The sequence below is a fragment of the Rhipicephalus microplus genome, chromosome X (assembly GCF_043290135.1).
Source record: "Rhipicephalus microplus isolate Deutch F79 chromosome X, USDA_Rmic, whole genome shotgun sequence".
In the NCBI taxonomy this organism is placed as follows: Eukaryota; Metazoa; Arthropoda; class Arachnida; order Ixodida; family Ixodidae; genus Rhipicephalus; species Rhipicephalus microplus.
Window position 1 is genome coordinate 498,330,466 of NC_134710.1, and position 27,986 is coordinate 498,358,451.

The following is a 27,986-nucleotide window of genomic DNA, read 5'->3' on the forward strand; positions in this document are numbered from 1 at the left end:
ACACATTCATAGACAGTGGACCATAATTTGCGGCTGAAGGGGTTGTTATTATTATATTAAGTTTTATTGGCGCAAGGGCATCTAAGGCCAAAGAGCACCAGTGCAAGTGTTGTTTCATTTCAGGTTATTAGTCTAAAAATTAAAACAAATGATGTGTAAGGAATATCTATGAAATATTTAAAACACAGTGCATTTAAAAGGAACACCGCTTTGTTAAAGGCCTTCATTTTGTTGGCTGGAGTCTGTTATAATAAATGAGTCGGCAAAGTCTGAGACACTCACGGCAGAAGTCCTTGCCTGAGCAAGAACTGCGAAGGCTAAGACGCGTGTTTTTTGCACCAGGCAGTACCTCACACTTGAGGCCAAGCCTGGTGGCTAGGATGGAATATCATTGCTAAAAATATGGCTTTCCCAAGATAATGATGAAGTCTCTTGAAGTCAAACATTGCATCGAGTGATAAAAATAGTGCGAAATGAAGTGGAATATGATACTGGTAGAGCTCCCTCAAATGAGTCAGTCGCGCTTCATGAAGCACAGGGAATTGAATGAGAACATGCAAAACAGTTAGACTCTCTCCACAATATATACATGTAGGTGGATCAGTGCCTGTCAAAAGGTGTTTGTGTGTGGCATAAGTATGGCCTATTCTGAGTCGTGTTAGAGTGCCTTCAGTGAATCTGTTGAGTTTTTGTGGGACAACTTTCCTTAGTTGGGGTTTTACTAGGTGGAGTTTGATGTCGATCTGTTTGTCCCATTCATCTTGCCAGTAGTTGCATAACACTCTACGTACAACAGGTTTTATATCCACACCCAAGACAGTGATTATATCTATGGCTTGCCGATCAGCGGCTTCTCGGTATCTACTATTTCATTCCCTGCAATTCAAGAATGACCTGGCACTCAGCAAATAACAATAGAAAGCTTTAGATTATAGGCTTCATAGATTTCATTTACGAGCTTGTTTAAAGCGGGGTTCCTGCTGTACTTGCCACAAGAACGCCGTGCCAACACTTAAAGAATCAGTGTACACTATAGCCTTTGGTATCTGGTGTTGTACGATGTGTTGTATAATAAGCAGGTACCACAGGCTTATGCTGTAAAAATGCTGGTATGTGTATGCATGGTTCTAGTGTCAAAAAAAGTTTTGTACGTAGGCTGCACAGGATACAGATGTTTGAGACTTTGAGCCATCAGAGAAGAATGCAGCTGAACAAAATTTGTGTTCAAGGGCCAAGAAATGTTGCTCAATTACCGCACTTGAACAATTTTTCGTTTTGCGGTCTTTGAAGAACCAGTCACAAGTGACTGGACACAGCTGCCAGGGAGGACTATGTTAAGCGTAGTCACTTTGCTGCAAATCATCTAAAAAAATGCCAAGTTTTTTTACTGCAGGTCTTATTGCCAATAGAAATGGTGTGGTGATAGGACGGTTTGCGTATAACTGAGCAGTAGACAGATCATTCACAAGTGCTTTGCATGGGTGCTGCTTCAGGGAAATGATTTTAACTGCATAGGCGACACCTAAATATGTGCACTGATAGTCCAGCGGCCACTGATTTGACTCTGCCTAAAGGCTTTGAACAGGGCTGGTACGAAACGCATCAAGTGCCGGCCGGATACCTACCGTATAGTGCGGAATATAGGTAGAGATTTTTTCCAAAAAATGTCAATAAGAAGTCACCCCTCGACCTATATACCGGCCCTTGGCATAAACCAAGTGATCTTCTGGTAGCAGGAGGTGTCACGTGCCTTGTGGACATCAGCATCGACATCGCCTCATTGGGCCGACGCGTTCTCTGCCGACGCCATTTTTCTTTTCTTGTTCATTTAGTGTTCGTAGCGAGTGTCGACGTTACTGTGCGACTAGCCATGAATACCGAGATGCGGTGCCAGTTCACCACTGCGTTTAAAAGACAAGTTATTGAATTTGCGGAAGCGAATGGCAACATGGCGGCACAGCGGCAGTTTGGAGTGTCCGAGAAAAGCGTCAGGTACTGGCGTGACCAAAAATCCAAATTGTCAGTGTGTAACGGGTTTCGCGGTCGCCGAGCTGTGCACCCGGAACTCGAAGACAAAGAGGCGAATTTCATCGGCGAGTACCATGCCAGATCCCTGCCAGTGAAGGCGGAGCTCATTCGATCAAAAGCCATCGAGCTCGCCCGTGAAGCCGGTCTGTCAAAGAAAGACTTCAAGAGATCCATTTATTGGGTCCGTCGCTTCATGCGCCGCATTTGCCTTTCGACAGAACGTCGATATGTTAGAAGCTGCCGGAGATGTACGAGGATAAATTGATAGAGTTTCAACTCCACGTGAACAGCTTCCGGCGGCAGCATGGCTACATGCTAGGCCAGATTGGCAACCTCGACGAAACGCCGGTGTGGTTCGACATGCCGTCGTCCATGACTGTTTGTGAACACGGGGCAAAAGAGGTGAAGCTTTTGTCGACCGTAAGCGAGCATTTGCGCTTCACCGTTGTGCTTTCCTGCACTGATTATGGCAGAAAATTGCCCCCCTTCATCATCTTCAAGCGGAAAACGATGCCGAAGGAGGCCTTCCCGTGAGATGCCATCGTCCGCGTCAACGAGAAGGGGTATATGGACGAGGCCCTAATGCGCGAGTAGATCCGCGCAGTGTGGAACAGGCGGCCTGGAGTACTCCTGCCCCAGCGGAACATGCTCGTGTTGGATGCGTTTCTCGGGCACTTGACAGCATCAGTGAAGGAGAGCCTTTGCGATGGAAAGACAGAACTCTCGCGACAGTTTCTGGTTTGGTCTCTGAGGCATGGAGGTCTCTGCCTGAAGAGATGGTGGTGGGTGCATTCAAGAAGTGCTGCATCAGCAACGCTCTTGATGGCACTGAAGACGACATGCTATGGGAGGCGGCTAGTGATAAGCAGTCGTCGTCGGAGGAGAGCTCCGGCAGCTTGGAGGACTGAATAAAGTGAATCCGTGAACGATTCCGCGTTTTCTTTTTTTTGCTGGTCAAGACAAGCGGGTCGACCTATATTACGCCTCGACCTATATTCCGCATTATACGGCAAGTGGTATACAGGGTCTAATAGTTTGAGTGCTGTCCTTGAAGCTAACTGATATACTATGCATACATAGTCTATACGCGACAAAATCGGGCTTCTAAACAGATATGAGACAGAGCCTGTATGTCCCCCATGACTGATGCTATAAAATCTTTAAAAGGTTCATGGTCTTGAGACATTTTTAACTTCAGCTGTTTTATGTGCTAGACGAAGGTGAGTTTAACATCAAAAATTTCACCGAGGAACTTTGTTCTTTCATAATGACTAAGTTTTGTCCGTTCATTAGTATGCAGGGGTCATGATGTACACCTCTTCGTCTGGAGAAAAGTACACTAGTAGTCTTATCAGCATTAAACTTAAAACCATTCTCATCAGCCCATTTTGCAAGGCGGTTAACACCTGATTGTATCTGACGTTCGCATACAGTCAAGTTACACGATTTGAAACTGACTTGGATGTCACCCACATAAACGGAGTACGATATCGCAGGTGGAATAACAGATTGAAGAAAGTTCATTTTAACTATAAAAAGCGTGCAGCTTAATACTCCTCTTTGCAGCACTTGAAGAAATGTGCCCGATACCACACTGTCTATTCTTACACGAAACTTCCTTTCAGACAGGTAACCCCTTAAGATGGTAATCAACCGGCCGCATATTCCAAAGGACGATAAGTCTTTCAGGATTCCGTATCGCCAGGCAGTATCATATGCCTTCTCAAGATCAAAGAAAGCAGAAAGACAGTATTGGTTTTGTACAAATGTGTCACGTATATATGACTTGAGGAGAACAAGATCGTCAGATGTGAATCTAGCTATACATAAACCAGACTGGCACATGCAGCAGTTAATCATTTTTTTCAAAAACTTTGAGTAGGCAGCATGTGAGTGCAATAGGCCTGTAACTACTTAACGAAGAGACATTTTTGCCCTGCTTAAGGATTGGTAGGACTGTTGCCTCTTTTCAAGCAGGGGATATTTCGCCTGTACTATTGAAAATCTTGGTGTAAAGCGCTAAAAGGCATTTCAGGGTTTCATCAGAGAGATTTCCGATCATTTCATAGGTCATCATCATCATCATCAGCCTGACTACGTCCACTGCAGGACAAAGGCCTCTCCCATGTTCCGCCAGTGAACCCGGTCCTGTGCTTGCTGCTGCCAATTTATACCCGCAAACTTCTTAATCTCATCTGCCCACCTAACCTTCTGTCTCCCCCTAACCCGCTTCCCTTCTCTGGGAATCCAGTCAGTTACCCTTAATGACCAGCGGTTATCCTGTCTGCGCGCTACATGCCCTGCCCATGTCCATTTCTTCATCTTGATTTCAGCTATGATATCCTTAACCCCCGTTTGTTCCCTAATCCACTCTGCTCTCTTCTTGTCTCTTAAGGTTACACCTACCATTTTTCTTTCCATTGCTCGCTGCGTCGTCCTCAATTTAAGCTGAACCCTCTTTGTAAGTCTCCAGGTTTCTGCTCCGTAGCTAAGTACCGGCAAGATACAGCTGTTATATACCTTTCTCTTGAGGGATAGTGGCAATCTACCTGTCATAATTTGAGAGTGCTTGCCGAATGTGCTCCACCCCATTCTTATTCTTCTAGTTACTTCAATCTCGTGGTTCGGCTCTGCGGTTATTACCTGCCCTAAGTAGACATAGTCTTTTACAACTTCAAGTGCACTATTACCTATCTCGAAGCGCTGCTCCTTGCCGAGGTTGTTGTACATTACTTTCGTTTTCTGCAGATTAATTTTAAGGCCCACCTTTCTGCTCTCCTTGTCTAACTCCGTAATCATGAGTTGCAATTCGTCCCCCGAGTTACTCAGCAATGTAATATCATCGGCGAAGCGCAGGTTACTAAGGTATTCTCCATTGACTCTTATCCCTAACTGCTCCCATTCTAGGCTTCTGAAAACCTCGTGTAAGCACGCGGTAAATAGCATTGGGGAAATTGTGTCCCCCTGCCGTACACCCTTCTTGATTGGTATTCTGTTGCTTTCTTTATGAAGCACTATGGTAGCAGTTGATCCCCTGTAGATTTCTTCCAGAATGTTTATATACACTTCATCTACGCCCTGATTCCGCAGTGTTTGCATGACGGCTGATATTTCTACTGAATCAAACGCCTTCTCGTAATCTATGAAGGCTATGTATAGTGGTTGGTTATACTCTGAGCATTTCTCTATTACCTGATTGATAGTATGAATGTGGTCAATTGTTGAGTAGCCTGTTCGAAATCCTGCTTGTTCCTTTGGTTGATTGAATTCTAATGTTTTCTTTACTCTGTTAGCAATTACCTTTGTAAATAGCTTGTATACTACAGAGAGCAAGCTGATCGGCCTGTAATTCTTCAAGTCCTTGTCATCTCCTTTCTTATGTATTAAGATGATGTTAGCGTTCTTCCAAGACTCTGGTACTCTTCCCGTCAGGAGACACCTCGTAAACAGGGTGGCTAGTTTTTCTAACACAATCTGTCCTCCATCTTTCAGCAAATCTGATGTTACCTGATCCTCACCAGCAGCTTTGCCCCTTTGCATGCTCTCCAAAGCTTTTCTGACTTCTTCTATCATTACTGGTGGGGTGTAATCTGGGTTACTGCTAGTTCTTATAGTATTAAGGTCGTGGTTGTCTCGGCTACTGTACAGATCTCTGTAAAACTCCTCCGCTATTTTAACTATCCTATCCATATTGGTAGTTATTTTGCCTTCTTTGTCCCTTAGTGCATACATCCGACTTTTGCCTATCCCAAGTTTCCTCTTCAATGCTTTGACACTTCCTCCGTTTTTCAGAGCGTGTTCAATTCTCTCCATGTTATACCTTCTTACATCGCATACCTTACGTCTATTAATCAACTTCGAAAGCTCTGCCAGTTCTATTTTGTCTGTTGTACTTGACACTTTCATGATTTGACGCTTCTTAATTAGGTTTTTCGTTTCTTGGGAAAGCTTGCCAGTGTCCTGTCTAACTACCCGGCCTCCAACTTCCACTGCACACTCCGTAATGATACTCGTCAGATTATCATTCATTGTATCTACGCTAAGGTTGGTTTCCTCACTAAGAGCCGAATACCTGTTCTGCAGCGACACTCTGAATTCCTGTACTTTCCCTCTCAGTGCTAGCTGATTGATTGGCTTCTTGCGTATCAGTTTCTGTCGTTCCTTCTTCAAGTCTAGGCGAATTCGAGACCGTACCAATCTATGGTCACTGCATCGTACCTTGCCAATCACTTCCACATCCTTAACGATTCCAGGGTGTGCACTCATTATAAAGTCTATTTCGTTCTTATTTTCACCATTAGGGCTCCTCCATGTCCCCTTGCGGTTTTCTCGTTTTCGGTAGAAGGTATTCAAAATCCGTAAATTATTGCGTTCTGCGAATTCTACTAGTAGCTCTCCTCTGGCGTTTCTAGTACCGATGCCATAATCTCCTACTGCCTGGTCTCCAGCCTGCTTCTTCCCTACCTTTGCATTAAAGTCGCCCATCACCATAGTATACTGTGTTTTTACCTTACTCATTGCCGATTCCACGTCTTCATAGAAGCTTTCAACTGAAGCGTCATCATGGCTGGATGTAGGCGCGTAAGCCTGTACTACCTTCATTTTGTATCTTTTATTCAGTTTAATTACAATACCTGCCACCCTTTCATTAATGCTATAGTATTCCTCTATGTTGCCAGCTATGTTTCTGTGAATTAGGAACCCCACTCCCAGTTCTCTTCTGTCTGCCAAGCCCCTGTAGCAAAGGACGTGCCCATTCTGTAGCACCGTATAGGCCTCATCTGTCCTCCTAACCTCACTGAGCCCTATTATATCCCATTTAACACCCTCTAGCTCCTCGAATAGTACAGCTAGACTTCCCTCACTAGATAAGGTTCTAGCGTTAAACGTTGGCAAGTTCAGGTTCCAATGGCGGCCTGTCCGGATCCAGAGATTCTTAGCACCCCCTGCTGCGTTGCAGATCTGACCGCCGCCGTGGTCAGTTGCTTCGCAGCTGCTGGGGACTGAGGGCCGTGAGTTATTTGACGTAAGCATGTGGGAGGTAGTGGCCAGATACTGCACCAGGGTGGCCAATCCTTCTCTGGTGAGGGAGTGCGTTCTCGGCGGTGTTTGCCGGTGAGGCCGCACCCCAGGCCTCCTAATGCAGTTCCATCAACACGCGGATTTTTTTTTTTTTAATCCGGTTTTTTTTTTTTTTAATCCGGTTGGGAACTGCGCGGTACCGGAATTTGAACCACGGACCTCTTGCATGCGAGGCGGATGCTCTAATCACTACGCCATTGCTGCTCCCATTTCATAGGTAACTGTATCAAAACCAGGGGCAAAACTTCCACAGGAACCAAGGGAAAGTCTCAGTTCATGTAGTGTTAGTGGTTTATTGTATCCGTGAGATATAGGCTTGTTACGGCATAGACGTACACTTTCAGCTATACTTTTGTGGCGCAAGAACCGAGCGGTATAATTTTCTGAGCTTGATATTTTCTCGAAGTGTTCGCCAAGAGCGTTTGCCTGTTTTTCTATTGTATCCCCGCAGTCATTCACCAAAGAGAAGAGATTTGGGCCTTGTCCTTTAAGTTTATGCACCCTATTATACACCTTGCTGGCGTCTGTGTAAGAATATATTGAAAATATGTAGTTTGTCCAGCTTTCCCGATTGGCTATAGGGCGAATGCGCCTGCCATTCGCTTTGCACCTTTTAGAGTTTATCAAGTTTTCTGCTGTTGGCTAGCGGTTGGAATAGTCCTCCATGCTTTGATTTGTCGTTTTTTAGCAATTTCACACTCACAATTCCACCATGCCTTTGTGTTAACCTTATCATTGCTGGACTGCGGTATGCACTTTTTTTGCTCAAGTAAGAACATATTTGAAGATATAGTGGGCCATCTCTTCTACTTCCAAACAGTCTACCTCTTCGAGGCGTAGTGTATATAGCTCTCTAAATTTTACCCAGTTTGCAACATGAAAGTTCCACTTTTTAGGATAAGATGGTCGGTCATCCCGTTGTCTTGTTATTAAAAGAGTTGGAAAATGGTCACTTTCATATGAATTATGAATAACTTTCCAATCTAAGTAAGGTAGGAGTGACGGTGACCCAATTCCTCATACTTTGGAAAAATTTGAGCAAAATTTCATGCAGATGAAAGTGTGAACGGGCCTTCTTCCATAGGACAAGCTGCGTTGTGCCGTTCGCAGGCAGCAATGAATCATGTGTTCACATCATCCGTGGTGACTGGGGAAACAAGTCATATAACACCAAATAACGGCGTATTTTATATAATGTAGTCCATCTGAAGCAACCTTAAAACTCGTATCATCGCGAAATTCGCATCAACCATAATCATATCACCAAGATTCTACTGTATTCAAATTTCCACCGCCGTCATATGCTCCATGAAAATTGCTCTGTTGCAATGCTGCCTTGGAAATATATGAAAGGTCCTCTTACCCTCATCAATAAATTGTTAAAAGTTTGCACTTCAAGAGTCATTGTGCCCTTTATTTCGTCCCATCCTATGCTCAACATCACTCATCTTAATGAAAAAAACAATCCCATGTGGAAACTCTTTAGTGGGTGCCCTAACAAAAATGCATGCATGCTCTTTCTATAGAATTGTGTGCACATATCATGGCTCGAAAATGAATTGTGCTAGTTCTTTGGTGACACAAAACTCAAGGCGATACCCGTAGAGGGAAAAAGCATGTCAATGGGAGGCACATTATTATGGCACACTACAGCGAAAAAATAGCAACATAAAGCCCAACACGCCACTTTTTAACTGAGGCACAATCTTTTCACAGAGCTCCTACAATGGAGTGAGCGAACACACCTCTTCCACAAGGTGCTCTGGTGGTAGCTGCTGAATGGCAGCCCAATAGAGAGACTGCTCGCGTTGCTTATTTGGCTGGGACTCTGTCACGGGCGTGAAAGGCGTAGCTGGCACAACAGTCGGGTGAGGCGTCAAGGGCAGGCGCTCCAAAGCCAGGTTTTCCAGCCGATTGTCCATGGTGACTCCGTTCAGGTGCCCCACCCTGAACCCCGGGGCAACTCCACCAAAATGCCGCTCCCTGTTCGATGTGACCATGCCACACGGATAGTCATTAAAGAGAAATGGAACCAGACCGGTCAAACACACAATCGTCACATAAAAACTACAAAGAGCTTCCTCCTTGCCTTCATAATCCGTGGCTTTTTCACGATTATACTTAATGATAAAGGGTACAAAAATTCGAACTAACACAGACTGCAACACAATGAAGCAAACCGAGCATGCACACACACGCACAAACACTAGACATTGCAAGCAACTTTACATCAGCTTATATAATGGCTTAAAAACAAAACAAGCACAATGCTTCTTTTTTTGTGCCTTCTTTATCTTACAGCTCGTATGAACTACTTCATGGAAGCATGGCAGTGCCATCTCGAGCTTGATAATTTTTGCTGTTTTCCTCAAATCAGGGGTGCAACAGAGTACGTGGGTTTGAGAGCAGTCCTGGGAGCAGCCAAAGTGCCTTTGCTAGCTGACTTGGAGCATCTAGAAAGACAATTAGGCGCAGGCTTCGAGCAGCCAGAAAGGCCTTTTAAACATATCTGGAGCAGTCAGAGAGAACGTTCCCAGCAGATGTCAACTCGTTTCACATCACATGCCAATATCAGCATTTATTAAACTCTGCATTTTTTTGAACACTAAGCTAAATTGTGCGAATACCTTCTTAGTGCAATAGCAATATGGACACTCAATGGGTTTTTGCTGTCACCATTGCCATCATGTCTCATATAAAGTCCAAATCAATAACATGCCCCTCTTATCGTATGTTCTAACTGTGGGTAAATGCGCGAGCTAAAGTGACGAACGTGGCTGAAGAAGAGACACAATGAGTTGGCCCATCTCTGTCGCTCAGAGGGTGCATGCAACAAGATCGCCCGATACTTGCTGTCAAAGCAGAGAGGTCCAACCATCCTGGACATGTATGAAAAGACATGAGGAGAGATGGGGAGGGGGGAGTCACTCAGGCAGCAACTGTGAACTTCACTTCTAAAGGCATTAGCTCGGCAGCCATCAGTGGGCAGCTCGCATATACTTCGATGCACTGCGGTCTCATCGCGGAAAGACTTCAAAAAGTGTTGCTCTCTTTTGTGGGGCCCTGTACTCTTACAGCAGCGTTGTACTTTTACAGCAGCATGTAGAAATATGGAAGGCAGTATTCAAAAGTTAGCTGCCAGCTTCCCTCTATATAGCTATACAATTTTTGTTGCTATTGCATTCATTTCTTACCATTTTTTCAGTGCAAATGTGACTTCTTTAGCTATGTACAACTACAAATTTTTTTTTTCATCACGAAAGCATTATGCTGGGGTCTTCCGACTTCTTTAGCTATGTACAGTCGCGCTTTCTTTTCATCACGAAAGTGTTTTATGCTGGGGTCCACCAAGACTTTAGGGTCGTATTTTTGTCAAAAATATTGTTACGGAAGAGAGACGCCGTATCGACGAGGCTGTGGATGAAATATATTTCAAACCAGCAGCAGCAGCAGCGGCGTGACCGGTAGACCAGACACCGAGCGGAGACCACTCTTCGTCTTCCTCGTCAGGCACACACACGCGTCGCCCCCTAGAATCTCAATTTGTATGCATGTAGCATAATCCTCGATGGCAGAAGCGCCGTCTCGGCGCATCTAAATGTCAACGTCACTAGGAGAGTGGTAGGGCTTCAAGCGCGCAACATGTACAATATCGGTAGCCTGTTGGGCACATGAAGGCGATGGGGCGACAGAACCAATTTCATATGTCACAGGAGTAACCACACGAAGGACTTGGTATGGACCTGTGTAGCGAGTAAGCAGTTTTTCTGACAAGCCAACTTGACGGGTCGGAGACCAGAGCAGGACCAAAGAACCGGCCGGGAAGTGTACGTCGCGGTGTCGTTGGTCATACAAACGCCGTTGCTTCTCTTGAGAGGTCAGAAGGCGAGTACGGGTGATTTCGCGTGCGTGACCGGCCCGAGTGATAGCGTCCATGGCATATTCACTGGTAGGTCCCGCAGGGGACGGTATGACGGCGTCTAGAGGCAATGTTGGTTCTCGGCCAAACAGCAGCAAAAATGGAGAGTAACCGGCAGTGTCATGGCGCGAAGAATTATAGGCAAATGTGTCGTACGGCAACGCAAGATTCCAGTCGGTGTGGTTAGTAGAAACATACTTAGTGAGCATGTCTGTAAGAGTTTGATTTACACACTTTGCGAGTCCATTGGTTTGCGGATTGCATGACGCAGTCAGCTTGTGTCTCGTTTGAGAGGACTGCAAGATGTCGGCTATCACCTTTGACAAAAAGGTGCGGCCACGGTCTGAAAGCAGCTGTCGTGGGGCTCCGTGTTGCAAAATCACATCCTTGAGGGGAAAGTCGGCGACGTCTGTGGCCCAGCTTGTTGGAAGAGCTCGTGTAATGGCATAACGCGTGGCGTAGTTGGTGGCCACAGGTATCCACTTGTTACCCGAGGAAGACAAGGGGAAAGGGCCAAGTAGGTCCAAGCCAATGCGGAAGAACGGTTCTGACGGAATGTCAAGTGGTTGAAGGCGTCCGTCCGGCGGGAAGTGTCGATGGCGTTTTTCGGCGCTGACATTTCTCACAAGCCGCAACCGTATGTTCTGACTGAGCGTGCAAGCCCTGGCCAGAGGAAGGGTCGGCGTTTTCAGTCGTAAGTGCGTGAGACACCAAGGTGACCCGCAGTCGGAAGGTCATGAAGTTCATTTAGAACTTCCGAGCGAAGGTGTTTCGGAATAACAAGCAGCAGGGCCGGTCCATCCGGCTCGAAATTTTGGCGGTATAATATATCATCGTGGAGCACGAATGAGCGATGGGACTGATTGGAAGATGGTGATTCGAGGCGCTTAATGATAACACGCAAGGACGCATTACGGCGCTGCTCGTCCCCGATGCATGTCATTTGCGAAAGAGAAAAGACGCAAGGGCCGGTGTCGGTGTCAAGTATAGTGCTCGACTCAGCAACCGGGTAGCGGGACAGACCGTCTGCGTCTTGATGTAGGCGTCCGGACTTGTACGTCACCGTGCAGGTATACTCTTGCAGTCGCAGAGCCCAGCACCCGAGCCGGCCAGTAGGATCCTTCAGTGACGTAAGCCAACATAGCGCATGATGGTCAGTTATTACAGAGAAATTTGTGCCATATAAATATGGGCGGAACTTTGAGACTGCCCAAACAAGAGCGAGACATTCATGCTCTGTAATGGAATAGTTGCGCTCAGAAGCTGTGAGGAGGTGGCTAGCGTAGGCGACAACTCGGTCGTGTCCCCGTTGGCGTTGGGCTAGGACGGCTCCAATCCCATGACTACTAGCATCGGTTCAGACTTTTGTCGGAGCGAATGGGTCAAAGTGAGCCAATATAGGTGGAGTCGTCCGAAGCGTGATTAGATGAGAAAAAGCAGCAGCTTGGTTGGTACCCCACATAAACGCGACGTCTTTCTTCAGAAACTCAGTGAGAGGTCGAGCGATCGTTGCAAAACCTTTCACAAACCTTCTAAAGTAGGAACAAAGTCCTACAAAACTCTGGACATCTTTAACTGACCGAGGTACAGGAAAACTGGTGACTGCACGAATTTTCTCCGGGTCCGGCTGTACACCCGATGCATCGACAAGGTGAACCAACACTGTAATTTGCCAGCGTCCGAAGTGGCACTTCGACGAGTTTAATTGAAGGCCTGCAGTGCGGAATATGTTGAGAATCGCTGACAAACGTTGAAGGTGGGTCTCAAATGTTGGGGAATATACAAAATCGTCAAGATAACAGAGACATGTTGACCATTTGAACCCTTGTAGCAGAGAGTCCATCATGCGCTCAAACGTGGCTGAGACGTTGCATATCCCAAACGGCATAACCTTGAACTGATATAGGCCGTCTGGAGTTACAAATGCAGTCTTCTCTTGGTCTTTTTCGTCGACAGTCCAAGTGCTTCGGCAGTAGTGGGAGACATGGCCAACTCGGTGACAGCGGAAACACATTGGCTTGTCGACTCCGTCAGATTGCGGGATCTGGGCAGAGTGTATGGGTCGTGGCGTGGTGCATTTATTGGCATCGGTCTGTAGCCCGGTCGGGAGACGGAGCAGGCAACAGGAAAACCAAAGTTAGCAATTTCTTGCCGCACAACTGCCTGAATAACTGAGACCGCCGGAGGTGTTTGCACGGTGCCCTGGTCGAGTGGAAGGGCATGAAACGGTGCCGGACGGGCCGCCTCAAGCTCGCGCCGAACGATGCGTGTGACGTTCTCGTGCAAGGATGGTGCGGCACCGAAATCGGTACAAGTTGACATGACAGCCGTGTTAGGGAGCCGTGAAAATTGAGGCCGAACTTAGCGTTTTTTGGCCATTTCGAAGCGGCAGCATTCCTTAATTATATAAACGGTCGTGACGTTGTTGTACACGAGCAAGTTGAAAGCGTCGTCCGCGATGCCCTTGAGTATGTGGCCCACCTTGTCACTCTCGATCATTTGCTCGTCCACTTTGCGGCACAACGCGAGCACGTCCTGTATGCACAAGACATACGACTCGGTTGATGACTGTACTCGGGTGGCGAGTTCTTGTCGTGCGGCCGTTTGTCGACCGGACGGGTCCTCAAAGATGTCACGTAGTCGGTCCTTGAAGATGTCCTAGCTGGTGAGCTCGGCCTCATGAGCGTCGAACCATACATGCGGAGTGCCATCCAAGTAAAAGATTACGTTGGCGGGCATCATGGTTGGGTCCCATCGGTGAGATAGGCTGTGGATGGATGAAATATATTTCAAACCAGCAGCAGCAGCGACGTGACTGGTAGACCAGACACCGAGCGGAGACCACTCTGTGTTACTCGTCAGGCACACACGTGCGTCGCCCCCTAAAATCTCAATTTGCATGCATGTAGCAATATGATGATAGAATAGATGCCACCAAACAAGAATGAAAAATACTTATAGAAAGATGTTCCCACGCCCAGAATTGAACCTCTGACTCTACCACTTGCAATGGTATGCACACGACGCTCTACCGATTGAGCCACAGCTATCAAAGCAGACTATAGACATGCTAAAAGCATGCCTTATATCTCTCACACACTCTCTCTCGCTTGGTGCTCTCGATCGAGTAGCATCATTGAACTTTGATTTTAAGGGCATGGTTATGATCGCTAGCACCCATCCTATCTCAGCAAGCATCAATGTGCTTTCAACACGAAGAGACTGTGAAAAGAGCACTTCTCCCTGGTATTTGCTTACACCAGCGTTTTGTAGGAGTTCCATGATATAGGACCCAGAAGAGTTTGTTACCAGCCTTAATTACTTCATACAAAATTACAATTTCTTGCCGTCGCATTCATTACATTCAGCGCGGTGTAATGTTGTTACCAGAACTAATCGGCTAATAACGAAGAGTATGCAGTCCCGCGAACTCACGGCGCAACACAAGATGGAAGTGTCGACCTTCGAAGATCGGTTGTTGTCACCCATGGTCTCGGCTATTTACCATCAGTGTCTCATCTGACATCCCCTACCAAATGATTAAAAAAGCAAAAAAAAAGGGGGGGGGGGGGGGGGGGGCAAAGCTGTACGTCTACAACAGCCATCCTATGCATGCGCAGTGAAACCCTGCACGCGCCCTTGGCGTCAAAAATGAAGAGCGACCGACAAAATAAATAAACAAATGAATACCGTAGAAAAGTATTCGGTTAGGCTAGTTATGATGATGATGATTTGTGGGGTTTAACGTCCCAAAACTACCATTTGATTATGAGAGACGCCGTAGTGGAGGGCTCCGGAAATTTTGACCACTTGGGGTTCTTTAACGTGCACCCAAATCTGAGCACATGGGCCTACAACATTTCCGCCTCCATCGGAAATGCAGCCGCCACAGCCGGGATTTGATCCCGCGACGTGCGGGTCAGTAGCCGAGTACCTTAGCCACTAGACCACCGTGGCGGGGCAGCGGTTAGGCTAGTTAAGCCCTCTACATCCAGCGCGGCTCCACATGTCACACTAACTAAAAGTGTGGCACCATAGAATGAAGAACCTGGTGGCACTGCCAACGCAGCCTTTTTATGTTTGTTTTTGGTTTGGAGGAAGGGCGAGGGCACATAGGTGAATGCGCCCGCAAGAATGGCGGCAACGCTGGCTTGTGGGGCACAGGCCCACATGCCGCCTCGCGCACACCCATGCACAACAACAAGCACTCGCTTTCGTATGAGTCGCCGGAGCCACGAGCGTGCTGCCCCCTTGTCGCCCTTCGTTGGCGACGGGGAAATAGAGGAAGATGCATGCTTGTGCTAAAATGACAAAATGTGGGGCAGAATTTCTGATTTTCCATGGCGAAAATTTGTTATATCAAGGATGTCTCCAGCTGTTACTTTGTTACATAGAGGTCGCAAATACACATGCTTTTATGGGGTAACGACGGGGAATAGAAAAACTTCGTTGAAGAATTCGTTATAAGCAGGTATAACTATATAACATTTCGTAGCACTGACAGAGAACCATCTGCCAATGAATCAGTTAGAGCATTATGTTCAAGATTGCGCGCTGGCACTCAATCTCGGAGGTCATGGTTAAAGCGTCTCGACAGCACCGCGCCAGCATCGGGGAATCCCCCTAGACACCGTTATGTGTCAGTCTTGTTATGTACTTTGCCTTTAACTTTGTGTTAGCTTGTGATGGCTCCTCGTTAGAGTAGTGCAACTTCCACATGCACCAACAATGTTTTGTCGCCGACTACTTGAGTGCAGTGGCACTGACTAATAAAACTGCTACATTAGGCGATGGATACAGGCAATATTGTTGACAGGCAAATGCGGTGCCTTGGTGGAGCAAGACAGAGGCCAGCCGATGTGAAACGGTTGCGCACGTTCGTGGTTCAAGCTACGACCGTCTGCCTCTGGTGTTGCTGAAGCATGGTGTGGTAGTGTATGCAAGAGCACAGGCGTAGGTTTCTGCATCACTCGAGAGTGTACGTCGTGCCGTTCTCTTTAACTGACAATGCTTTGGAGAAGTGTACAGTACCAGTATTGACTATGTGCTTGTTGATATTTTTGTGCACCATTCACGATAAGCTGTGTCCAGGTGTAGGTTAAAAAGTTCAACTACTCCAATGATTAAATCATAGTCATGGGTATTTGCGATGAATATGGGCCACTACACATCAACCTCAGTGCATTCATGTCAAAAGGTACTATAGCTGCCAAACACCAATCGACATCGCACTAACTTTCATAATCACTACCAGATAAACAGTACTTCTGTGAGACACTTTCTATTTTCGTGTTATAGCGATTCCAATGACGAACGAATCGGCCATGTCTTTTTTTTTTTTTGTAACCTGAACACATGAGCATCAACCTTTGCGTTGATGTGTTCACAAAAGCTTTTTTATACCCTGCTTGCCATTTGCCATACAAAGGCTTTGGTGTCAGCAGTTGCAGAAAAGTTTTTGAAGCAAATCAAGCGTGGAGAAAATGATCGTGTACCAGATGTGCCTCTTGAAAAGAAAACTGTTCAGTACTTTGTACATACATGACCTGTCCCTCAAGCTAGAGAGGGTAGGACAACATGCTGGCGTTACGGTGGTATTTTCCAAACCAGAAAAGTTGTTGAAGCTTTGCAACTTTGCTTCAAGTGACAGCCGCAATGGATGTTTGATGAAACACAGGAAGCAGTTTAACTCTTTCCTTACCACGCCACTAGGCAATGTTCACCAGTGAACGATGATTTCGTGCTCCTATTTTTCAAAAAACACCGTGCCTATGGACTTGTAGCGTTATCTAGGCGATGGTACACACACTAGAATTGCTTTTTCTGTACGGTTCGCATTTTTACCGCGTGGCGGTGATTTTTAAAGGTCACGCCCGTTCAAAGGTTGAAGTGCATGTGATTCACGCGATGGCGTCAACATCAGAAACCACGCGCGCTCGGAAAAAAGCGATTTCGCTCGATGCCGACGCCTCAACGAGCGATCTTTTGAATTCCTCGAGTAGTGAGGAATCAGACAACGATGTGGTGACATCGGATTTTAGCCCCGATGAAGAAATTTCATCAGATCAGCCGGGAACGTCAGCTGTTAGTCGCGGGTATGTTTGGTTTTCACCTTCCGTTTTGTTTGTCGTGTTCTGGAGCTGGCTGACTTGCTCTGTATGTGTCCCACATATTGTTATTATTATTTCTAGCATGTCTACTTCATATGGGGGCGATGTGCTGCCTCCAGCACAAAGACGCGTGGACTTCCGACCCCAGAGGGATCCGGGCATCGACCTCGGCATGACGCTCCGCAGTAGTGCACAATTTATAGCTCGAGAAGTTCTTGAGCTATAACTCATTTTTTCGATCCTACTCCAATACGCTGTTTTAAATATTTTGCATCTCTCATAACTTTCCATAATTTTTTACTCGGAAGATATAAGTATATCATTACGACGTTTGTTGTGAACAAACCTAATTATTTGTGTTTGTCAATTTTTGTTACCTATTTAGATCTGCCAGTTCTTCCGTCAAATGTACCTTTCAAACCCTACATTTAGTACTTGCATTTTGGTATGTAATATTTTGCTGAAAAATTTTTTTTCTTGAAACAAAAATTCTCGCGTAGGACCAACTCGGAACTTCACTATTTCGCTATGCATCAGGCAATTTTTTTGTAACTCAAAAACAGCTCTGTCAATTTTAACAACTCTTCTAAATAATGTTGCCCTGTGATTACTAAACATTTTGTATATTTCAGAATTCCTCAGAAAAATTTTGTGTCGGAGATATCGCTTTGTTTTTAAAAAAATTTTTGAAAATTTTATAATTTTATTGTATACTAATTTTTTGCGCCAAATAAATTTTTTTTATTGTTTCAAAATGAAAAGCATTCAAAAGTACGTTCATTCGTCTTTATTTTGATGTATTGCATGGCACTGTAAACCTAGTAGCAACGGCACAGAAAATTCCTAGCTGCAACATACAAAAATAGGCCAATTTTCCCGTGGTAAGGAAAGAGTTATGCCCTATACCATTGGCATGATGTACGTGATCCTACTGTCGTGTGGGAAGAAATAAGTGGGATAGACAAGCCGGTACTTAGATGACTGTCTACGAGAGCACCATAACGATGTGTACAATACACACCAGCGCAACTTGGACATCTATTATTGGACTGCAGTAGGACGCCCCTATTTGAAAAAAGCGAGGTGCTGGCTGAGCATAATTCTCAGTTGACATGAGAAATCACTGAGCAAGATTTCACGAAAAAGTTCGGTATCACATGCGTCAGTATTCATGTAATGGCACTTTCACTGTGCGCAGTCGCATTTGCACTAGGTACAACATTCAGTAAACAATTATTTTTTCTGGTTATCGTGCATGTAAGTGGCACATGTGTAAATGTTCATCCTTCCTTTCTGCTGAATTAACTGTCAGCACTGTGTGTGCACGTCATCTTTTCGTGTTTGCGTCTCCTTTTGCACTGTGTTACCGCCAATGTTCAACCAACATGCCCAAGCTTCGATGCTTAGTCACCAAGTCTATAAGCGCTGTGTAATGGAGCACAGTGGCTAAATGAACAAGAATACTTGTGCGCACTTGGTGAGCAGTCCTGTGCTCTCTTTGCTAGGCTGTTCATCTGATAACCAGACACCATCCCCCTTCCTTTGAGCACCTTACAGACATCTTTTTTGCTTTTGTGAACACTGCCATTATGTTATAAAAAAATATCGAAGCTTTAGCACAAGGTTGAAGCAATGAAAGTGATAGCAATAAATTGTAATGTTATACAGTCAAATGTTGTCATCTTTTCAGATGTTCAGATCGACTTCTAAACCCCCTTCCAAATGTCCATTGGTTTAATGTGAAAATATTTTACTACTGCAAATTTCAGAATACCAAATGTTTCAGGATAATGTACACAATTATATTCCCCTTATTTCTCCACAACACTTCAAAACAACAAATAGCGATTTTAGAAAGTGTAGCTGTAAAAATAATGCCCAGCTTCATACCTGCCAGTATCATCATTATCAGAACGCCCGCGTATTTTCTCTATCTACTTGCCCTATACAAATGTGCAATAGCCCTATCGCCATCATCATCACCTGGTACTTTTTCTTATGAGGCTTTGCTCTGTTGCCATTTTCGTCGGGCAGCTTTACTTGCGTGTTTGTTATACGGTTGTTTTCTAGATTTTTGGTTGGTGGTTGAATGTTGAACATGAGCTCGGGAAGCAGCATGAAACGAGAGCTGTAACAGTGAAAAATGCAACACGAGTGAACCACGAGATTAGTTGCCGATGATTACCCGTGCGTGCTTCACTAACGCTCGCACATTACACACAGTGTGAGGACGAAGCGTGCATGTGAGCATAGCTAGGGTTCTTACAGATTTACAAAATGAAAATTCAAGGATATTCAAGAACTTTTCAGAACATTTTTCAAGTTTTTCAAGGACTCGAAGTAGCATGCCAAGATGAAAATTTTCACTCTAACATTTTCAAAAATTACTAATTTTATTGCACTTATAATAAATATATAGATATCGCAATTATAACAAAAAATTTCTTTTAACTTCTCGCACCCTCTCCCTCATTCTCCATAGAGAAAGGGCATGACGTGTCAAAGTTATGCACCGACCGGCTTCAACGCGTATGTGTAGTCAGGCCTTAAAGGGGTGGTGCCACAATATTTGTGGCTTGCGTGCTCTATGCTGCAAGCATTAATTATAGCTCTAACAAGCACAATACACAAACCAAGATTCATTTATCCTCGCTATAATTTATCGTCTTATTGATAGAGACAATATTCAGTTCCTGTTTGTGGGCACCCAGTTGGGCAGGTACGTAGCAGTGTAGGCGATTTAATCATATGATCCCAAAGCTTTGCACGCGTCATATTGGGTATCGTCTGCTCTCGCATACATGTGCCAAACAAGCACCTGCAGAACAAATGCGCCGCTAGCAGCAGAAGGCTGCGATGCTTTGCCAGTAGGTACGTGGCAGAAGCCCGGAGGTCACTCTCCTCACTACAGATCTGTTTTGACGTCACTACAACTTTCGTCGCCCTTCCTATAGAGCTTCGTCAGTGTTGGACATGCTCGCGATGGGCCCTGATTAGAAGAATGAGCATTTAGGTTAACTTGGGAAGTGAACTAAATATATTCTAAACATTTTCCAAGTTCGAATACTTGTGTGGAGTGTCCTTGCATAAAAAAGAAACCCGCACAACGCTTGCTATAGCCTCGAAATTGGATGGCACCACCCCGTTACGAGCGGTGGCTTGTGCAGTTGCCACTTGCCGCACGCTGCATCAAGAAGTACTACCAACTGTGACTGCTTCAGAAATGGGAAGTTTGACAGGTTGACACACCGATTTACCACATATAGGAGGTCATGATGTCGATATGAGAATGCACTGCTCACGAAATTGAAGAATTTTTAAGGATGCCAAAATTCCAGGACTTTCAAGGGCCTTGTAAATGCATTTTCAAATTAAAGAGTTTTCAAGGATTTCAAGGACCTGTACGAACCCAAGTAGCTGACGACAGACATGATTCATACCATTTGTCATTCAGGAAACGCAATGAGAGCACGACGACATTGAAACAGCACGCGCGAACCAACGAATCGGTATTTAATGTCGATGCTTCGCAGTGCGTAAAAAGGATGCACATGTTTAAATGTTCGTCATTCAGCAGTCAAGCTGCCCATATCAGGACAAATCAGGATATTATAATGTTGATTGATATGTGGGGTTTAACGTCCCAAAACCACCATATGATTATGAGAGACGCCGTAGTGGAGGGCTCCGGAAATTTTGACCACCTGGGGTTCTTTAACGTGCGCCCAAATCTGAGCACACGGGCCTACAACGTTTCCGCCTCCATCGGAAACGCAGCCGCCGCAGCCGGGTTCTGATCCAGCGACCTGCGGGTCAGCAGCCGAGTACCTTAGCCACTAGACCACCGCGGCGGGGCAGGATATTATAATGTACCTTGTTCTTTCTGCATTATGTACCCAGGGGGCGCCGTCAAGTCAAGCAAAGATAAAATACAACTTCGGTACAGCAGAGGGTGAGTTAGGCGTGGACTGGAACTTAAGCGTGGAATGGTGCGTCGTTCCTTTCGGAGTGCTCAGTGCCTCGCTAACACTACTACGGCAGTGGACATACGACATTGACAAAGCCAGCCACCATCCCCAGGAAGGTCAGCTAAACGCCAGCTGATAACACACCGTACGTAGCTGTGATTGGCTGTCCTGATATAAAAGCTGCCCGTATTTTGAAACCATGCGGAAATACCGACAGTACCTTGTACGCGTTGGCTTGAATATCTTTTAGAATATTTGCTTGCTGCTGCCGGCAAAAGTTTTTCTGCGAAACGCTAGGCGGCATTGCTGGAAACACTGCTTGGAACCGAAGGTCAATGGCAAGCATGGGCAAGCTGCCGTACCGGAAACGCCAGAGTCAACCAAAGACGCCTACTACTTCATATTGGTATAAACATCAGCAGCCAAGTTCAGCCCACCACATGTAGTAGTCACAGCCATCCTTCCCCCCAGGATTTTCGCTTCGAATTGCAAGACACAACTAACCAGCAAAACTTCAGTGAATTGAAGGACCAGCTACCGCTCGAACAATTACTCACTGGATTGACTTCTACGCGGCTACATGAACTTGTCGAGGAGCCCACGCTTACGTTTGAGAAAGCCGTGAAGATCAGCAATGATGCTGAGCGCGTGCAGCGTCCCCTCCAAGAATAAAAGCCTGAAGAGCCTCCACAGTTAAACACTGCGCTCCATCAAAGCCCGGTGCAGCACCGTCCTCTACTGCGGCAACTCGCTGCACCTTCATCGATGTGCCAGCATTACAACCGGCCACCCCATTGCATAACTGGCTGCCCCAACTGAGGCTATCAGCATGCTCCTATTCAGAACTGCCCCGAACGCAGCAACATTTGCTACCAATGTTCCAAGAGGGGACATTTTGGCATGATGTGTAGCAGCAGACTCTTCCCACCGTACCTAGAAGACTATGTATAGCTTAATTCCTTTTGTTAAAAGGAACAGAAATGTATATTTTAATGTACCTTGTTCTGCGGCATGGCCCCAGGGGGCACCGTCGAGTGATAAAATACAACCTCGCTAGAGTCGAGGGTGAGTTAGGCATGGTATAAAACTTTGTGTGTGCCATTTATTTCGGAGTGCTCAGTGCCCCGCAAACACTACAGCGGGCTTCCTCCAATAAACGTGCACTGGTTCCATAATATTTCGAGTTTTTTGTCTCGCTTATAAGCAGCAAAACACGGTGACCAACCTATACGCAGCACAGGTAGGCGGCTTGCGTGTTAGCATTTACATTTCCTTACAGAAAGTTCTAATACTTTCACTACAATGACTTTTCAAAATAATGAATGATTTTGAGCAGTCCCTTGAGATTCGTTATATCCAGATTTTCCTGTACAAAGTAAGGCTGGCAGCTAACTCTCTTATATCCGATATCACACAACTCTACAAGACACTGGTGTAGGAATACTGCCACACCAGAGAGATGCTCTTTTGGTACAGCCTGTTTACCAGGAAGGCACAGTGATTAGAAGGGTTTGCGAGCCATACGCGCTGGTGCCTGCCGAGTTAGCGCATGCGCTAGTGATTTGCAACCTTATGATGAAAGTTAACAGCTCAAGCCATCACTGACGAAACCAAAAGCATAACAATTTCTATGGAACAGAAAATACGATGTCTCAGCCATGTCTTTGGGCATGGGGATTGATGGCTGTCGCACCTTGCCGCTGAATTCGGGTGCTGCAAAACAGTACGGCGCAGATAAACGAGTTTCCACAAGGGCAGTTCGGCGCACGATGGCACAGGTACACAAGTTTTGCACACAATGGCGCAAAGTGCAACACATTACCCGTCTCACAAATAACATATATGTGGTTACCATTTCGTATGTTTTCTGTGCATCCACCCCTTATGTAGCATCCCTTAGATAAGTCTTTAAGGTAATAAAATGAAATGGCGCAAATGTTCCACCCCTGCGCAAATGGCATCAATATTGTCACGTGGTCATGACGTTGACCAAGGAAGCAGTCGGCATGTTCAAGGCAAGACTTGATTTGGAAGAACTGAACCTGCGCCCGGGTAGCAAAAATTCAACATGGCACACTGATAGCAGTGTACAGAGCATCGCCTGTCAATAAACTGAGAACTGGTAAAGTGCATGGGCTTTTATACATGTGCTATAGCAGATTCCAGCATTATCACTGGTGGCCACATAAGCTCTTGAGGAAATTAGACTGTTCGCATACCGAGCACAATTTCAACAGAACAATCTTAAACTTTGGCGACGCTTCTCAAACAGTGCGGTGCAATCTGGCTTCACAGATGCCACAGAGCAAGACGAAGCATATTTTGGTTTCCAAAGCAGGTGACTGCAAGTGACAAAGAACTGTCAAACAGGAAAGAAGGACATACCAGAGCAGTTGGTGCAGGTACTGCCCAGAACCCTTTCCCTGATTCACCTCATAGGCATAGGCAAATATCTGGGCCCCATTGCCATCCTTGTCCACCTCCACACGAGCCTAGAAAAGAATAAATAGGGCTCAGCTGAGCTGGTCGTCTGCAAACACACCTCATATGCTCAAGAGTAGAACTGCCAGTCCAATAGAACTGCAACACAAACATGTAAATGACAGCTACCACCACGCCCACTCATGCAGCAAATTGTGTGTGCATGTGTGCTCACAATCAATGTGATTTCTACGGGATGATTCTACAAGAGATCAAAAGACTATGCACGATCAATAATTTTGTTTTGTCTCGTTTTATTACATGTTTAATGGGCACACACAAGAAAAAATTTTATACCCAGAAAACACTCCCAACGCACCAAGAATATACTTGAAGGTGGTGGCTCCTCTATATTCTGCTGGTTTTAATACACATCAGTGTTATTCACACACATGCTTCCCTTATGCACTCTACAAAAGAGAAAAAAGGTGGTAAAAAAAATGCCAACATAGCCCAGATCAAGAAAGCTTGCTAACCTTGATACACCTTGGCACATTTCCTATTTCACACAGAATATTTAAATATTTCTGTTAAACATTGTTCTTTCACAAGATGCTTAAACATGAAAATTGTTAAAAAACAAATTTTTTCAAAAAGCTCACACTCAAAAACCCGTCCCAACTTGTCCCAATTAGGCTTTTGTGAATATTCGAGCACTTCGAATATTTGAACAAATATAATGTCATTTGAATGCATTTGTATTCAAATTTAAACCATTAAAAATTTAGAAGTATTAGAAATGAAAGAATATATGAATATTAGACAATATGTAACCTCCCTGTAAAGGTGGTTTCACTGCAGTGCATGGATGCTGCACCATGAATATATTCATAAAAATCGACACTGCCACAGATCCTCACTACAAGGTTAAATGAACATGTCAAACCTGCTTATGACAATAATTGATTGATATGTGGGGCTTAACATCCCAAAACCATGATATGATTCTGAGAGACGCCGTAGTGGAGGGCTCCTGAAATTTCGACTACCTGGGGTTCTTTAATGTGCACTCAAATCTGAGCACATGGGCCTACAGCATTTCCGCCTTCATCGGAAGTGCAGCCCACGAGCTGGGATTCGATCCCGCCACCTGCAGGTCAACAGCCGAGTACCTTAGTCACTAGACCACCGCGGCGGGGCTGCTTATGGCAATACTGAAGTGCCACGAAAATTTCACTGTTGCAACTGATAACTGTTATAAACGAGTTGAACAAAAAAAAAGCAAAATAAGGGACGGTAGACTGTTGCAAGAAACCTATAATATCAGGTGGGATATGCGAAGAAGCATCAGTATTAAGGATGGCGAAGCTGCTTATTTTCAGACATGATTGAAAATTGGGGCACCTTAACAGGACCGCCACAAGCCTACCGGCGCAAATGAACATCAAGACCTGAAGATATGGACTCTGAAACTTTACAAAGCATCAACTTTTTACTCAAATTGAATGTCCAAAAGTTCCGAGCAAAAAAAGATTTTAAAAGTCAGCTTTGCCTCAATGCCATCGCACCATGCAATGAAGCATATTGCACTGGTGGACGTTGAGGTTGAGGCAGTTGTTAGTAGCTTGAATCTCGTGGTTCCTCCTTTCTTTTTTTTTGCAGGTTTCGGGTTCGTTTGCCTTCCAGAATGAAAACCTAACAGCCAGCTAGAATGAATTGTTATAACTGATAATGTGAGAAGCGGGCATTTCTCTAAGCAGGTTCTTTAATCATAGAAAACATACAAAAGATGATGATGCAGCAGCTTCTCATTATTATAACTGATATAGAGTGAAAACAGTTGTCATTTTAGGTGGTTTTGACTGTATTACACAATTGCATCGATTCATCACTTTCCAAGTTTAAAAGTTTGTTATACCTTCTTATATGCTCCAACTTTGGTAAATTTTTAAAACAGTGTATTTTACAGGTCATCACTTACATACTATTTAAAGTCAAATTCTGCTACTATGCAGAGTTGTTTCCACTTCTTTCGAACCAAAAAGCATGCTCGTTGGCACCGACGTGACGAACAATCTTCTCATTTTCACCACAATCAGAAGAAAGAGCAGTAGACAGTCCCTTTAACCAAATAAGACACTGCTTACATTGGCCAAACACTTCATCTGCCTGGTTCACAAATATAACAGGCCTATGCTGAGCTAGCTTGCACTGTGCGGAAATATGCAGTTTTTTTTTTTACAGCAGTTGAATTTCACCTTCATGGCTTGAATTGAGCTTGTGTCTAGCATTTGATGGGGAGAACTGCTGCCACCCTCTAATCACAGGGGTGGATGGAACAAGGTGCATGGGTTTGGGAGAAGTCCTGGGAGCAGGCAAAAGTGCCTTTTGGAGCAGGCTTGGAACAATAACGAAAAACATTCAGAGCAGACTTAGCCCTGTTTCAAAGTGCTTATGAAGCAACATTTGCCTAATACTGAATTATTCAAACACTAAGCTAAATTGTGCAACAGTATTATTATTGCACAACAGCAATAATACAGCCACTTTTCCCAGGTCTTTTCCATTTTCATCGTATCTTGTTAAAGTAAAAATTTACAGCATCCATCCGCGCAGCACATGTTCTACTTGCGGAAAAGCGCATGAAAATGGGCGTAAGCTAAAGATCAAATGAACCGGCCCATCTCAGTTGCTGGGAGGGCCCATGCGATAACGTCACCATACTTTGGAGGCCTGTCTTTGCAGCAGAGAGAATGAGAAAACTCCTCACTCGCCTCTATTGAATGAGCATGATAAAATGCAGAAGGGGGGTGGAATTCGTTCGAGCAACAATTGTAACTTTGCTTCTAAGGATGCTGTCACAATTGTTGGCAAATGCACTAGCTGAACAGCCATATTGGTGGCTCATAGGGACTATTTTACATCGGATATCTAGGTGCTGCACTTTTGGGCTATTAAGCCGACATTTTTTCTTGTTTTTTTATATTGTGACATGAATTATTAAGGCCTAAACATCACATGCACCAACCTAACTGTCTTCATGTGTATGCGTCCATTGTAACACTGTTTGCTTGGTTGTTTACTGCCTAGTATAGCGAATCTGCGAAATACCGAAAAAAAATTTAAGCAGGCAAGTCACGAAATGCATGTCTCACAGGGGGAACGTAGCTTTCCGCATGAAAACCTAGTGCAATCTCGTCTAAAGTATTTAATGCTAGAACCAATTGTTTTGTAGCTAATGGCAGAGAGTACAAAGTACGTGCGATAGCTCTCACTTTGTTCTTTCTCGTCTGGGTGATGCAAGTTCTATCTTCAATAATTTTGTTCATTTGGTATATGCACACTAAACTGGTGGCACACAACGAGTTACACAGTTCCGAAGTACGTTTTTTTGTTGCAAAGTCCTCGGTTCTCAGGCATATGAAGAATTTGTGACACACATAAAAGAATGGTTAAAAGTTGAATTTTAAATAATTTAGCTGCAAAATCACATAACTCTGGCAATCAAAAGCTTAAAAATGAAAACAATTTTTGTTTTGTCCAGTAGTATTCAGGCACTAAAGGGTTATAAAAAACAAAGGCCAACAGCCCAATATTGCTGCATCCATGAAATAGACTATAATTCTATGTGCCGTGCTCTCGTCACGAAGGGACTGCAAGAAAAGTTTTGCTCTCTCTGATGCACCCGTATTTTACACGAGCGTTTTGTAGAGTTACATGAGATCGAATTCAAAAGAGATAGCTGCTTTGCCAATGCATTCATTGCTTCGCCCTTGCGATGAAACTTACTTGTCTTAGCTATGCAGTACCATCTTCTAACCTAAATGATCGAGTGTCAACTGCAGAGTTGATAAGCTCGTATAAAGGAGCAAAGTGACGAAATGAACAAGAATATGTGCAAGCACTCGATAAACAATCCTGTACACCTGTCTTTGCTAGGCTGTTCCAGTACCCTGCACCACACCCCTTCATTCGAGCCTCATTACCATAGTTTTTTTTAAGTGCTGCCATCAAGTTATAAAAAAATCTGTTGCGCTGTAGAACGAAACAATGAAAGCAACAGCAACAAATTTAATTGTTATACGAAATAAGGCTGGTATGCAGCCAACTCTTCTAGATCCAATATCTCGTAACTCTACAAAATACTAGTGTAAAAAAATATGGTTGCACCAGATAGAGATGACTCTTTGCATTGAAAGCACTGCATATGAAAGGGTTTACCAACCCACTCCCGCTGATGCCTGCCAAGGTAGCACAACCGCTAGCGATCGTGTCTTAAAAATCAATGTTTGCAGCTGTTTCGCCAGCGATCACAGCCTTCATGAAAGCGAAACTACCACAGTTTCAATGAAACTGAACAATGATGTTTCAGTCACATTTTTAGGCTCGATAGCTATCGCATGTGCCAATAAATTTGGGTACTGCAGCGCAGTATGGGCCTGATAATGATTAATGATT

General features: G+C 44.8%; 1 protein-coding gene across 1 annotated transcript in view; it reads right to left on the minus strand.

Moving 5' to 3' along the window:
* LOC119160761 (zinc finger MYND domain-containing protein 19) overlaps positions 1-27,986 on the minus strand; it is a 125,745-nt gene that overhangs the window by 39,668 nt on the left and 58,091 nt on the right. Inside the window, exons 3-4 of the mRNA XM_037412989.2 lie at positions 23,493-23,599; positions 8,856-9,093 (exon numbers count right to left, since the gene is read on the minus strand). Of these exons, the coding sequence (XP_037268886.1) occupies positions 8,856-9,093; positions 23,493-23,599 (345 nt within the window). The remainder of the gene's footprint in view (positions 1-8,855; positions 9,094-23,492; positions 23,600-27,986) is intronic.